Source organism: Capsicum annuum, chromosome 3, assembly GCF_002878395.1.
Source record: "Capsicum annuum cultivar UCD-10X-F1 chromosome 3, UCD10Xv1.1, whole genome shotgun sequence".
Classification (NCBI taxonomy): domain Eukaryota; kingdom Viridiplantae; phylum Streptophyta; class Magnoliopsida; order Solanales; family Solanaceae; genus Capsicum; species Capsicum annuum.
Genome location: NC_061113.1, coordinates 243,592,519 through 243,609,320, shown reverse-complemented (window position 1 = coordinate 243,609,320; position 16,802 = coordinate 243,592,519). Strand labels below are relative to the sequence as shown.

Genomic DNA, 16,802 nt, shown 5'->3' with positions numbered 1-16,802 from the left:
GCTGTCATGATCCAAGTTATCTAGCTAATAAATTCCTCTTTATTTCCTCTAATCCGATTTAGTTGTTTTTAATTTCTCCTCACTCGTAAACCCTAGCTGCTACTCCAACACATTACACATTCTGACCTAACTAAGGGTTTTGCTTGCTTACCCTGTTGTTTTCTTTGTCTCGCCCGGTATTAATTTTTCTTCTTCGCTGTTTTTTTATTTTTAGTATTGCATTTTTTCTTTATTTCTTAGCTGCTTTCAACCAAATACCCGTGATTTGCAAAAATGGAGTTATGTTAAAAAATAATAATAGTTGATCTGAATGATTAAATACCTTAAATTTGGAAGGATTGTGGCTGCATTAAAATATCTAACTATTTGGCAAAAATGTTACTTCATTAATTATTCATACATCTTTTATTTTTGAGTTTTATACATATTAAGATTCAAATTATTATCTGTGTGGAATGTCGACTTCCCCCCCCCCCTCTTCCCCTTGTTATTTGTGTATTTGTTGTTTAATACAGTGCGTACAACGTTCAATTTGCGCCTAGGACACTAGATTACATGGGTTTAGTCTTGAAAATACAAAGGTATTCTAATAAATTTGCAAAAAGGAAATGGATAATCAAGTTGAACATCAATAAGTTTCCTAGATAGGAGTTACATGGTTTATTTCTTACATCGTAATATGCCTTGGTTCATCAGTTGTTTTTTATTAGTGTTATTTTTCTAAACTTGAACTTCTGTGTGATATTTTCATGAGTTTCATATACTATGTAGGATTTAGAAATTGCTGGGAAGCTTACTTTGTATAGGGAGGAGATGGAAGCATATGATGAGAGCAAGAAGAACTGCCTGTTGATTCATGAAAAGTTTTGTAAAGTAATGACAGACAGTAATTGCCTACAAGTTAAAGCTTTGATTCTTTGTGTACACTTATTTCCCTAACTTAAATTTAAGTACTCGTTTTATGTATATAGTTAGTTTTGATCACCATATGTGCAATTAGTTATTCTTGTAGTTAATTGTCTACTTGTTGTGACCTTGTTTTGCTTAATATTTTGAAGACTGGCCTTTAATTTTTGCTCTAGTCTTTTTTCTCATCAATGTAGTGAAAATTTGTGAAGTTCAATGAACAAGTTACATTTCGAGGATGTGAAGTACTTCTATTTTCCTACGGAATCCTAAGACATCTTAGAAACTCAATCCTAAGTCTTTTCCAAGGAAGATACAACTCATACGTTAACCAACATGCTTAAAGAAAACACTCTCTTTTTCTCCATAGAAAACCGTTCAACCACTCCTAAAATATATATATAGGATACTGTTAGGGGTCGTTTGGTACCCCGGATGGCTTAAGTAGGGATATCCCATGGGACTATTTTATCCCACTCTTTATAAGTGATAGTAATCCCACCATTTTAGTACAAATGGTGGGATAAAATAGTCCCGGGACTAAGTAATACCCTATACCAAACATGGGATAAAGTTTATCCTAAACTTTGTCTTGGGATTATTTTCATTATCCCTTCTACCAAACGACCCCTTATGGTATTAAAACTCATCCTTGTTTTTCAGATCGTAAAATTAGATTATTACTCGAGTCTAAAGAGGATTAGCAGATTCCCGTGAACTCAGAAAGTCAAAGCTAAATAATATCTCTTAGGATCTAAACTTGGAACGAGTTGATAATAAGCTCCAAAAGTTTTAAACTTTGACATAGTTGTTACAAAACTATATTGTCTATTAAAACCATTAAACACCAGAAAAGTGGTTAACTTATTTTAATGAAACCATGGCCTTGCAGAATGCAAACGTAACCTGTGAGAAGTGATAATCCAACCAATCATATATTGATCGGTTACATAAGTAAGCTTGATTTCTTTTACAGTTATTGTAGAGATGAGTGTTGTATCTACCGATTCAGTCAAATAAACTTGAGTGCAATACTATCAGTCTGATCTTCCTTTTGACCATCTGCCTGGCTGTGTTTAAAATTCAAGAAATTTTCAACCACTTGAATTTCCTAATACAAGTTATCTTTCAAGTATGTATCTATGCACTTGATAGTGATCATGATATAGGTTGGTTTAGTATGTACGTAATTCTCAAAAAATATAGGTTGGTCAATTTTTGCTGTAGAGACCAAATTGCCTATTAAGATTTAGTACTGAGTCATATCAAACATCTATGAGTTCCGAAATATCTTGTTTTCAAAGGATTACCTACTCTTTAAAAAAAAAACAGATATCCTGCAATGAGCAACTTTAGCATTCGGACCCGCAAATTGCCATAGATGTTCCATGGACTTTCTTCATATTTAGTCAAACCTTTCCATTCACTCATCATGTGATTCTGTATCTTCTTTTAGTTACTTGAAAATCATTTATTATATCTATTAATGTCTGAGAGAAAGGAATGTTAGGTGTTTTGAAGATAGATCCAATTCCATTTACATAGTCACTTGGTTTGTTTAGTATCTTTACTTTTTTGGTGTAAACAATTGTGTATAGAAGATGTAGATCAAATCAAAGAATTGATAGGAAGCTTGTATATTTTTGTTGAAACATGGCTATAACCCTTTTTATGGTGGCCAGCATCTCCTTAATGCTGAAGAATACTATTTACCAATTGTCAAAAGAAAATCATTTAAATCTATTAAAGTCAACATTATTTCTGGAATGATCATTCAGATCTTACTCGAGTAACTGCCAATTTTTTAGTGTGTAGGTCATAAATCATTTATTAACCTTCGAAGCTTCTTAAAGGAATTTACTTAACAATGCTATTGAGGCATTTGCATATTTGTGAAGCTTAATTTGTAGTCTGGCATTTTTCATGCTTTGTTTTCTATAATAAATGTCTTGCATCAGTTACTCTTAACCTTCTCATCGCCATCATGTATTTGATGTTGATCAAATATAAGGGATGCATTGCTATCTAGATGCTTTGGCATAATTGATATTATAAACAATTGTACAATCCAGAACTCAAAAGACTTCCAAGGATATGATCGTTAACCTGTTTCTTTTGCGTAGCATTTGAGTTAAGTATGTATTTCTTAATTTTATTTTTTGCAATTTCTTTTCAGTTTTTTCCTCCAAGTGTTGCTGGATCAATTTCACACCTGACCGATCAGGAAACTTATCTGGAGGACTCAAGTGGACTGCGATGGAAGATGACAGTGTGTAACCATAATGGTTCACTTGCTATCCGACAGGGATGGTCTGAATTTTCATCAGAACATGGTCTGAATGTGGGTGACGTCTTGTTTTTCCGCTATGTTCCAAGTGATCACTTCCTTGTTGAAATATTTGGTACTAGCGGTTGTGAAAAGATTACATTTGGCTGTGACATTGGCAAAGGAAAAAAAAGAGCGAGGACTTGAAGAAACTACCCCGGTTGAGAAATCCAAGGAAGCATCTCAGTGTGGTAAGCTTTCTGTTCACAACAAATTAATTGTTAGGATTATTTTGTTTTTGTTGTGTTGTGTTGTCTTGGATATAAATATTAGGGCTATGTATATTTGATGGCTCAGCTAGAGCTTGGTATTTCTGACGCTTGTTGAGCTTGACTTCCGATAGAATACGCGACCTACTGATTTTACTTATATTCACCTAAGAGTAACCTATGAGTGAAACAAGTTGTTTAACGTGTTCCAACTATTTAGTGAACTGTTTAAGTAAATGAGACAGTGATTTTCACGTGGAAAACATCCAGCTCAAAAAGGTGTGAAAAATTACGACCTGTACCTCTACAGGATTTTACCCCAAACTTCATTAAACAACTTTGAGCCTTAGCAACAATAAATTACAAGACTTAAGTAATCTAGTAATTATAAACTCTAACTCCTATTCAACAAAACTCACAAACCTCCCAAGGCATGTGATCCCAAGAGGCATGTGATCCCAAGTCTTCGAGTTTCCTAACTTGAAGACAATACTCCTAATTCAGTTTACACTTCACTGAACCTAGAATTACGTCAAAGTTACAACTCAAAACCAACCCTAATACATAGAAAGTAAGACTCCTTAACTTCCCTAATATTAGGATCAGGTTTAGCAACATGTTTCTTCAATCTTCAAGCTGAATTTTTTTTTGTAAGTGCGTGACAGTCACTCCCTCTATTTGTTGATTAATTGTATACTGAATTGCATTACTGTCCTTAATGTATGTGTTGGAGGACCCTAAATTTTGTTCTTCAATCATCAGCTTCAAAAACTAAGATCCTCTCTTCTCCCGGTACTCATCAGCATAACCCTTCTTTGAATGTTCATTTTTGTCCTATCCATGTAATTTCTCACTTTTTTCTCATTTTTTTATGATTTTCTCAATTTCCCCTCTGGTGAAAATATCATTTCTACATTCCATTTTTGACTCAAAGGTTTGACTTCAACACTACATTCAGCAGTGTATCTATTTCATAATTAATTTCTTCCCCCTAAGCAAAGTGGGCGTATTTTGTAATTCTAATTATTGTTGAAGTTGTAAATTTGTTTTTCTTGATCTTTGGGAGAATGATTAAGAATAATCTGTACAATATTGTTAATGGTAACTTGCTTTGCATACTCTCTTTAATTTGTAACAGACTTTCCGGGATCTTCTTGGTTGAGGCTTAAGTCGCTTCCAGCTACCAGCTTCACACACTGTCGATTCTGCCAACGTTTTCTCTCTTTTCAGTTTTACTATCTTTGCCTCTTTTTGGTCTCACACCTGCTGCACAACTCCTCTTTACAATGAGTGTTTCAGTAGCATCAGTTTTTTTTGGTTATCGTTCAAGAGGCACTGTGTTTCTTCTTGGTAATTGTTTCTTACAACGCTCAACTTCTTCGTAATCCATTCCGATCGGCTCCACACCTATTCGGTCTATTCTTATAGCAACTTTTCCTGTCATTAGCCTAACAACTTTTTCGGCTACTCTTCAACTGTCGGTTAAATCTAAATCGATGATGTTCCATAGATTTTCATCCCAGTTCCTCCTTTTGGTGCAAGAAAATTGTTAGTTTTTGCCTGTGCAATCACCAACGATTTTCATGGGAAAAGACTTGCATCACCCTTTTCTTTGTGCCCATTTTGCTCGCTAGTCAGATGACATTTGAGCTATGTTGCTCGGATTCTTCAAAAATGTCTTTGGGTGTATGTTGGGTCCTCCAAAAGTAGTCATTTTTTAAGGATCCGACACAGGTGCGGCAATATTTTTGGAGAGTCCAAGCAACATAGCTTTTGAGTGTATCTTGTTTCCAAACTAAGCAGTAATCAAACCCACTTTGAGTCTTGGTGGTCATGTTGAAAGTCAAGAATCATAAGAATATTATATAGAATAGTCTTAATGATTATGTCCTACGATTTGAATCTCAAGAATTAGGAAGCTATTCTTATTTCGTGTAATTCAAAACTATATAGGTCTTTTGAATTTTGTTAACAACCATCTTCAAATCTTCTCCAATATGAAATTATTATTGAAATTTGATTGAGTACTGGATTGCTTGTTTAGTTTTGAGTCATTAAGTACGGTTGGCCATGGATCTTCTTTCACCTTTTCCAGAATATTATTCCGCAAGACAGTTTAAACTTTGAAAAACTCCAAAAAGTTGTTTTTTAAAATTCATTCCAAATCACTTGCACAAAATCAGAAACAACACCAATGTTGTATTGATTTCCAAACTCAACTCCAATTATCATTTTTGATTGAATTATCCTTCTCAAAAAAAAAACTCCAATTTTCGAATATCATTTTCAGCTTTTTTTCAAATTTTACAATTTTTATGTCCGAACGCCCACTAAGATTAATTATTCTATTTGAAAATTTTGGATTTACTACTTAAGAGTTCCCAATAGATGAGCTAACTTGTGATTTGATTCCTACTTTATTGATTGTTCCAATCACTTCCTCCGTTTAGGACATTGGCCTTTGAATGGCCCCTACTCCTGCCACCCCAAAAGAAGAGCCTTTCCTCTCACATTTGCCCCTTACAAGCCACTGAGGCTACACCTCTCCCCCTCACCAGCTTACATCCACCTTCTTTCAGCCCTTCGTGACCATCTTGTTGCACTTCGAAAATAGAAGCAAATTTCCCCATATAGAATCCAATCACACATCCAAAGTGCATCTTTTGCATCACCCTTGTTGGCCTGGATTGGAGGAGAAGATGATATAGGTAAAAAGTTAGGGTCTTTAAGCAAAGGTACGATTGTGTAAGGTGGTTTCCAAAAGTTTCACTTTCTCTTGTTGTTAATCTCTTTGGAGGAGAAGGGGGTGTTTTTTGCAGTAGCACAGCTGAACATAGTCACCGAGGCTTTGCTTGATCTTAGAATCAACTCAATACTCACTCCGATCCGGTAGGATAAGCTTAAGACAAGTACCAAGAGGAAGCAATTGCTACTGGGTATAAAAAGGGAATTACAGTCTTAGAATCAACTCAATACTCACTCCGATCCGGTAGGATAAGCTTAAGACAAGTACCAAGAGGAAGTAATTGCTACTGGGTATAAAAAGGGAATTACAATTTGAGTCATTCATTTGGGAGATAGATCTGACTTACTCCCCAGTCCCCCCATACAATCATGCCCTCCTTTCCTTGCTGGGTTTCTTAAATTGCAAGGTAGGAATTAAGAAGTTTTTACATGAAATCGCTGGTCTTAATTGGGGCCTGATCAAACTTCTCAAGCTTGAGCTTGCTAGCTAGATTGTCTGGTAGACATCCTTATGTTGCAAACTTATTCAATCTGGCCGTTTGCATGTTGGTGATGTGCTTTGAACTGCCTTTGAGCATCTTCTTGCTGTTTTTTCTTTTTTTTATGTACAAGATTCAGGAGAGGATGGAAATGGTAATGAAAAAGTCATCAAAAATAACCCTTCTGGTTCAGGAGTCGCACCATCCTGTAATGCAGTCAACTATTCATGTGTGGTGGAGGTCGATGGTTGAGATTTTCTGGTAATACCTTGTTTAAATATAATTCTTTCATTTTGGTTGATTGCAATATTCTTACTATTTGATGTGTGCTTTATAAGAATCGGGTTACTTGAAATAACAATAAGAAAAAATGCGGAAGCGAAAGATACTATGATTAAAGACTGGAAAAAAAAAGCGAAATTCGATAATTCCCTAACCTCAAAAGTAATTATTAAGAACCCTAATTGATTGTAAGAGACATAATTAACGGATTAGGGCTAATCATATTTACTTGCAGATTCAATTCAAGAACTTAGATAAATGTGATCTAGACCCCTAATTGAATAGTACAATAACAACATGCTTAGTGTAATCCCACAAGTTGGGTGGGTTTGGGGAGAGTTGGATGTACGTTGCCCTTACCTCCTACCTTTGTAGGGTAGAGAGGTTGTTTTCGTAGACCCGAAACGAAACGTTATTGGGCTGGATTGCAAGAATAATATGACAACAAAATAGCAAGATATAAATAAAAAGAGGCAACATACTACACATTGAATAAGACACTAAGCAACTACTAAATAACATCTAGCTTTCCCACATAAAATGCGACAACACTCGACTACTTCCTAGTCTTCCACCCTAAGCCTGGACCTTCAACCTTTCCTGTTCAAGGTCATCTCCTGTGTAAGTTGAAGTTGTGTCATGTCCTATCTAATCACATTCTTCGAATTCTTTTTCAGCCTACCTCTCTCCTAAGTCCTAACGTCTGTTACCACTTCCCGCCAACCTCTCACACCTCCTTATTGGTGCACCCCTGCACCTCCTCTTCACATGGCTGAACCTTATCGGTCTCGCTTCTCATCTTGTCTGCCACTAAACCCACTCCTACCTTGCCAATAAGAACCATAGATATCAAGTAACAAAATTTAATCTTATGTCAAAAGAATCGTTATTGTAAGTTTATTAGATAAATTTCAAATAGTGAAAAGAAAGGAATCTCTCAATAATATTGATGATAATATTGTGTGGAGGAAACAAAAAGAACTCCCTTATATATAAGGGCAAATCGTGCACCCCTCTCTTAGACATTTGGGATTCAAATTCAACTTTATGGAAATAATGAGTAGTATAACCTAACTAGGAAACATGTAAATTGATACCACACTTCTTACCAAAACTACCTAAAAGTAAGCAAAGAAGTAGAAATTCTTGGACTGAAAAATACACTTCAATTTCAGCTCTTTGGGTGTGAATTTCTACCCCTTTGGGCATGTAGTTCATCCCCACTTGGGCTTGCTTTTCAGCTCTTTCCGGGCTCCCAATGGTCCCAATATTCCTTCTATCGAGCTTGGACTTGGACCATGATATGCGTCTAGCTCTTAGCCCACTCTTAGTCACAATCTGCTTCCACGATGAAAGTCTTCTTGATTTTCTAGTGAAACTCAGCAACATTGCCTTGCATCTCCACATCGAGAATTTCGTTAAGTCCTTTAATGGAGGTATGTCACCATGAATACTTTCAGTTTCTATGAATATTTATCAATATTGGCATGTACACTGCTCGAGTTTATAGAGTCTTGAGTTTATCTCTGATGACGCATGCATTTTTTAACTTTTTTTTTTTCATCAAAGTTTTGTGTTTAATAAGATGTTACTGAGGGAATAATGTCTTTATTACGACATCTTTGGGCTTAAACACTATATAATGTTTTTGAAAATTCATGAAGATCGAAGTGAAGTGCTGATTACTTTATAACTAGGATGGTGAAACGAAAAGCACACATACAATAGAAATGATGATTGCAAGCTCGTACACGGGATTTTGGTAAAAACTTGTCCTTTTTTGAGGCTCTAAGTTGTTTAAATAAGCATCTCGTAATCACACTGGACACAAAATAACTTAGATCAAGTGTAACTATGTTTCGAGTTTAGTGCCTGCCAAGCACGACATGCCAATGATGGCTCTGTTTCTTTAAATCTAAAGTTAATGAAGTATGTTTTCTGATTGTGGATGTCCTTGAATAATTGTGAGGTATTTTCTCAAATAGACGAAGTTGGTTAGTAAAGCCTCTCTTTATTGTACTTATTTTCATCAGAGCAACTGGCTGATTTCCATTTACTCTTGTGTGTCATTAGGGGTTTGCATGGTACGGTACGGTATTTTAAACTTCGGTACAGTAACTTCGGTTTTCGGTATCTAAAATAACAATACCATTACCATACCAAATTAGTTCGGTATGGTTCGGAATTTTTAAATTCGGTTTCGGTATTTTACGGTATGGTAATTCGGTAACCATACTTTATTTGATTTCTAATTACATATATTCATATAAAAAAAACTATAACTTTAAATTTTAAAAAAGTCTCAATCATGTTAGGCTAATAACTATCTTTGTTAATCAATTACACAAAAATAACATTTCAATCACGATTGAATAGTCCGAGATGCAAACTCTAAACAACAGTACCTAAACTTAAGCATAGTACTCCTAAATAATAAGCTTCCCAAAAAATCTATTTCTGAATAAAAGCTACTTTTGTGTTCAATTGGCTAATGAATGATATATAAATATATTTAATAATCTTAAATATAATATATATATGGGTTTTATATGTTATTAAAAAACTTCGGTGCGGTATACGGTATTTCGGTATTTATTGCATAAATACCAAATACCGTACTAAATACCAAAATAATTTAAAATTCCTACCAAATACCATAACATCCATACCGCGGTATAAAAATTTTTGGTTTCGGTCTGGTATTCGGTATATACCATACCATGCCTACCCCTATGTGTCATTCAGTTAGGTTTCTCTTTGCAAATAAGAGATTGCTTCTTTGGTTTTTAATCTAAAGAAGATGTCATACAGGAGCACTAATTTTTTTGAAGCAAGACCTACATTTGCATTTATCTTTTTTTGAGAGAGTTCACCTGAACACCCTCATCTGCCTTTTCTAGTGTGATTTCAAGCATATTCCTTAGTCTTTGGAGAATCTAGTCTGTTCTGCGTTGCAATTAATTGCTTGTACTTGGCTGAGATTCTCTTGGTTTCCCAGTTTGTGCATCCCATCGAGATCTCCTTTATGCCTATGCAGGAATTACCAGAATCCTGGAGACCTTTACTGAAAAAGCCAAAGAGAGAAAGGTGGACTATTTGTCTCCAAGGACTGGATGGAAGAAGCTGGCCTGTCTTAAAAGAGTTCCTTACAAAAAATATCATCATACCAGTTCAGGTTTTGATGACGTTTTGGCTAGTGGATGGAGAGAAGTTGCTGCAGCTTATGGCTTGAGTGCTGGAGATATGGTTCTTTTTGAACTTGCAAATCAGCAGGAATATGTATTTGATGTACGCAAAATCTGAAAGTCCAAAACTAAGATGCCAAAGAACTACGCAGTTACGAGGGGAATGAAACATAACGGTAGCTATGCCAGTTTCTCATTAATGGTTTTTGAACATCATTTAGCTGTTGCCTTGTTGGGTCATACATTTTGTACTATCGTTTTGAATCTGTATGCAATATTGTGACTATCATTTTTGAGTCTAGTTACATGTTTGTTAACTTGGTTTTCTGAGGACCAATTTAAAGGAAGCATGAATTGCTTGTAAGGATTAAGGTGAAATAATAGAAACATGGTATTTGGACATTTCTCAACGATAAGAAAAAGCACCATTATATCTAAATACCAGAGACCAAAAAATGTACAAACGCCCTTGAAAGGTCCATCTCTCACACCTTCCCTTTCACGGTGGCTTGTGCATCTACTGTCACTACATGAAACTAAAATGAAAAACTACTTCCAACCCAAATGAACTAATAGCATAAATGAATGATCAAAATGCTAAACAACTTCAATGCTCTGATCTGCAGTGGCTGACACCTGATTTTGCTCCTTCACAACCATTTTTCTCATTTTCATCAACCACTTAGCCCAACACTCCATGCTATCATACAAACTTAGAGCAATATACACCCCAATTCCACCAATAATACCATTGGCAATTGAGTACGTCAGAGGCATTAGCACCATAGTCACAAATGCTGGTACTGCATGCTTAACATTTTCCCAATCAATATCCTTGACAACTTTCATCATCAACACCCCAACCATAACTAATGATGGACCTATAGCCCATGGTGGCACACTAGCAATCAAAGGTGTGAAAAACAAAGACAGCAGGAAATAAAACCCAACGACTATCGCCGTTATTCCTGTCTTGCCACCTTCTCTTATCCCTGCTGATGATTCTACAAATGTAGCCACAGGTGATACTCCTAGAGTTGATGCAACAATTGTTGATCCTGCATCAACCATATATGCTACATATTCTCCTTCGAATTCTCCTTCTTCATTCACGAATCCCCCAATTTCAGCCATTGTATACAATGTACCTGTTGTAGCTAGAACATCTATGTATAACAATGTTAATAAAGCTACCCACACTTCACCATTATTAAAATGACTAAAACTTAGTACTCCAGCTGTTGACTCAATTTTATGAAAATCCACCACTTTTTTGAAGTACTCATAGCTTGAATTACCAGCTGGGGTATTAGGAAAAATTGTAACAGCAGTATTCCTAATCCATGATATCAATGTCACAAAGAGTATACCATATATCATACTCCCTTTAATCTCTTTCATTAGTCCATAACACATTATTATAAACCCAACTGAACTTAACCAAAAAGTTGGGCTATGCATCTTCCCTCCAGTACATTCTCCGGTCACCGGATTTGTACTGGAGCAAGCAGTAAGGGTGACCAAGGTGGATGTATCAGCGCCAACTAAGCCCACACCTTGATGGGCTTGTAAGCCCACAAATGCAATAAAAAGCCCAATACCAGCCGCGCAAGCCAACCTTACCGGCTGAGGAATAAACCGGGCTATCCTCCCACGAAGCCCAAAAACAGCTATAGCGAAAAAAGCACAACCTTCTACGAAGAAAATCGCCATAACAGTTTGATAGGACATATTTCCCGAACCATGAAAGCCCACTAAATTATAAGCTAAATAAGCATTTGGGCCCATACCTGGAGCCAAACCCAAAGGAAGATTCGCCAATAAGCCCATAGCAAATGAACCAATCATAGAAGCCAATGCAGTACCAACAATAAAATCACTCTTCATTTTAGTAACACAATTTTCATAACCTTCGTTTTGTTTGAACATGCAATCTGGACTAACACTCGTTTGATTCCGGGGGAAAGTACAGTCTCTGACTGTGCAAGTTCCCCCGGAATCTGACAGAATGCTTGCATTGACAGTAATAATGTAAGCCATCGTAAGAAACGTCGCCGTACCAGCACGAAACTCTTTAGTAAAAGAGCTTTTTCTAGCTTCCAATTTGAAGAATTTTCCAATTCTGCTCTTTGAAATTGCTCCATTTACTTTCATCTCCATTTTGTTCAATGATTTTGCAACTCTACGGAAAGAACCACAGAGTTTTCCCCCCATATTTTTTAATTTCTTTGCAAAGAGCACTCGATCAGTAAGCTATTACGCGTTGTAATTTTTTTTTTTTAATCTGTTTTGTTGCTTTGAATGTAAAGAGGGGAAAGGAATATATATATATATATATATATATATATATATAAAAAAATAATATAATATAAGAGATGAGATAAAAAGGAAAATAATTTAATTCAGTGTGGTTTATAGTAGTCTGAGGAATGGATCAGTGTGGGTATTTTATAGTAATTTGAGTCATGCGGGGCTGGCGGACACATTTTATTATTCTTCCGATTTCGAGAAAATCAAACTTCTTCATTTTGATATATTATGAATTTGAACATATTATATTTAACATTTTTGAAAATATAATTTATATATTTATAAACTACGAAAGTACTTATTATAAATCATAATAATTAAACATTAGAATATTTAAAGAGTATACAAATAAATTACAATCAAATTTTTCTTCATTTTAACTTTTAAAATTCTAACTATATTATATAAATTGAAAGGGACAATAAAATAATTGTTATGTGGTCATTATAGAACAAAAAGTAGTAGAACTCATGTCTTTTAAGGAAGCTGGGTTGTTTTTAGTGGGTTAGTATGATTGTTATCCTACATTAACCCCCACCCCCACCCCAAATAGTAAGTTTGTATTCATAATTTCAAATATGACGGATTCAATAATAAGCTTCTTAAATGTTGAATCCATAGAGATTAAATGCTACATATACATCTATAATTTGAGAATGTAAAGAATTTCATGTTATCGGTATTTTTGAACTATTGTATCACATAATTTACCGATTTCATTTTCAGGTTATTGCTAATTTCACTCGTTATGAATAATTACATGTAATCGTAAAAATTATTTTATACTGATTATTACTCAAAAATAAAAAAATATTTTACACTGGGTTATAGAAGTTAAACTCCTTTTTTTTTTTTACCTTAATAAAAAGGGGCAGTATCTTCATGATTTTTCCTTGGAAATAAATTCATTAGCATGTATTAGTTTTGTAGAGTTCTGATTTTGTTAGATTATGTACGCAGAGAATATCAACTATATTGTAGTGGTGTTGACTGACTGTTGTAGTCTTGGTAGTTTACATTATTTTTGTGGAGAAATTGCTAGTAATTATAGAATCTGACACACATTGAATTCAAAACCAAGAAAGATCTTTGACTAGTTGGTGAATTATCACAATTAGTTTTGCATAATAGAAAGATATTAATGATTTTCCTATATATGTAAGTCTTTACAAAAAATTAAATCTTCAATTACCAAATTGTAGTTATCTTTATTTCATTGTGTTTTACAAGTCTTGGTGTGAACAGAAAAGGACCTATACATATGAGTACTTTCCCCTTTATTATAGTGTTTAAGAAATCATAAATAGAATGATTAAGTTTCCGGTTATATCCTTTGTTCATATTAATAAACATAAAGATAAGTTATAAAAAATATCCATAGGGCATATGAATAGATAATTAGATATTATTGGGACGTTCAAAGAGTATATCAATTGTAGGGGGTAAACGAAAAAAATTTAATTAATTTTATCTTGATTTAATGAGTGATCAAATAATTTGAGATATATTTTTAATAAGATGATCAGTTAACATGGGACGGAGAGAGTATTTATTTTAAAGGATGAATATATATGTTTGATTAGGCATCTGATTACACAATAACTAAACTTTTTTAAATGGTTAGTAATGCCTTCGCTTCTTTCAAATCTTAGGTTCGTCTCTGCGTGAATTATAATCTCAAACACATCTCCACCTCCTCTCTCTTATCGTGAAAAATGAAAAATATATTCTAAGTTTTTATTGCCATTTAATCTGCCAAAGCATGATATTATAGATCATATTATTTGTCTTTTAAGATTTCTACACATTCCCTATTTCTCTTATCTGATTATAACAAAAGTTCGTAATATAAATTTTCTTTATTTTTTAACACATTAAATATTTGGAATCAAATGCAATTTGTAATATGTGTGACATGAGAAAGCATTCAAATTGAATAGTAGAATTTTTTATTTTTATTTTTGAAAAAGAACATAATAGTTTAGCATCATGAAATCAAGAATATTAGATGTAGTGTAATGGATAGGGTTGCTTCTTCCTTAATCGGAAGTCTCAGATTCGAGCTTTGTGTATGAAAAAACCCTCGATAGGGAGCAATCTCCGAGTGAGGCCTTATCCGGCGCGAATTCAAATTAGTCGGACTCCAATACGGATACAAACACCGAACGGGAACCAAAAGAAACCAAGAATATTGAGATCATATAGTTAGGCAAATGAGTTTGGTATCACATCATAGACTAATGGTGGCCAAAAAGGAGAGACAAAATAGTCAAAATATACCTAATGAATCAACCAACTCATGAATATATTCACAAGGTTCATATTTCTCCACCAAACATGGTGTATGACCTTTTGTTTCTAAGCCAAACCCACAATATGTGTACTACTTGATACTATGTCCCATAACATTTTTAATTCAATGAATGCATCACATCAATCTCCATTCAAAGATTTCATTTCATTCCCTTCAAAAATATTTATGAAAAATCTCTATCCAATCTTTGAGCAATTTGAAAATTCATATTTTTGTCCTCTCAATATCCAAAGAATTTCTAATTACATAGATTATTTTTGTGCACGATACATACCAGATTATTTTAATTTGGAGAATACTCAAGAATCATTGTAGTAGGTAGAAAGCAGAAACTTTTTCTTATTTCTTTTTAATGTTCAAAATTATACTTTCCACAGGACCCTTTGTTGAAAAAAAAAAATGTTTTAGTTCTATGCATTAAAAAGATTTGGACAATCAAATTGTTTATAAGGTAATTACTAAGTATTTTTATGATAAGGGTAATGCTAAATGGTAATTAACAGACATGTTATAAAAGTTCACTTTATTTATTTTTGGGGGGTACACTGACAAATGTTAAATAGACAAATTAAAATATTTCCTAAGCTACATGCCTTAATTCTTAGAACAAAATTTTCATATCCTTAATTGCATCGTCCTAAACAAGTAATTTGCCATTCGAATTAGTCGAGGCTTCAATACGGACATCAAACGCCGGGTGGATAACCAAAAAAATAAAATAAGAAAAATTCATAACAAAAAGAATAGGCTTCTAATTTTGATTTCTAATAGTATATGCATTCGATTACCTCAAAAATTGTGCCACATTATCCTCTCAATCATAATTCATATACTCTCTCAGTTCACTTTTACTTGTCACAAATTTTCTAATTGTATTTCTACTTTTACTTATCGTTTTTGACATATCAAGAAAAGATAATTTCTTTTTTTGCTCTTTTATCCGTAGTATTAATTGTTTTTTCTCCAAATTAAGTTTAACATACAATGTAAACATCATTTAATAAAGGTATAATGATAAAATATTCATGTTATTAATTATTTTTCTTAATGAATGTGCCAAATCAAATTGTGACAAGTAAAATTGAACAGAGGGAGTATAAAGCCTTCGAATCCACCATGTCATATATACCCATTCCTCAAAAGGAAAAGACAACGACATTGCACATATATAATTTGGCTCCATTACTTATTAATTAAGGACTAATTTCTTATAAGTGGAAAAACAAAAATTAATTGGACGGTCATTGGATAGTCTAATTAAAGGGAGTTAGTAGTAAAAAGATACAAAGGGGGAAAAAGGTGTCCTTTAAACAGCACTAAGAAAAGAAAAGTAAAACTCACAAATGTTACAAAATACAAACACATAAAGTAAAAAGAAACTTTTTTAAACTCTATTAGTTACTTGTTCATAAGGGCATTCTCATGACTAGTTAATGATAAAAGGTGAAGGAAATAAAGGTGGTGTGAATGACATCTAGAAAGTTTGCAATTTCTAATTGCATTCTTCCAAATTTGTCTTGCCATCTAAAAGATTGGTTATGACAAGACATAGCACAAAGTTATTTAAGAGTTAAATGTATCTTTTAATCTATTATTTTGTTGGGTAACTCGAACGTACTAGATAGATAATATTGTGCTATGAAACTTTCTTACTAATCTAATTATACATTCAATGGGCTGCTTTCATTAGTGGCAGACCTAAGTGAGAAACAAAAACATGCCATGATGTTTGTTGTGTTGGGATCGAAATAACAAGACCTTAGATGTCATAGGAAAGTTAGTAACTGAAAATCGTGCGATTATTGAATCTCATTCATTAAAAAATTATATTATATTATGGACAGTTGGTGTACTAAAGTTCCCACTATGCACAGAATCTGAGGAAGAGCCCTATCATAAGAATTAAGAATATATTGTACGCAGTCTTACCTTGCATTTATACTATGAATCATAGTAATAATAATTTTTTTGTTAGAATTCAAGAATTATTTTAGATCATTACTTGTTCAAACCTCATAGTCCAGGTCAATATATTAAGCAACAAAT

The 16,802-nt window shown here is 33.8% G+C and overlaps 1 protein-coding gene across 1 annotated transcript; it reads right to left on the bottom strand.

Moving 5' to 3' along the window:
- Window positions 1-9,983: 9,983 nt before the first annotated feature.
- Window positions 9,984-12,550, bottom strand: LOC107862655 (adenine/guanine permease AZG2). The gene has a single exon (XM_016708285.2). The coding sequence runs from the start codon at window positions 12,344-12,346 to the stop codon at window positions 10,730-10,732; it is 1,617 nt and encodes a 538-aa protein (XP_016563771.1). The 5' UTR covers window positions 12,347-12,550; the 3' UTR covers window positions 9,984-10,729.
- Window positions 12,551-16,802: the final 4,252 nt, after the last annotated feature.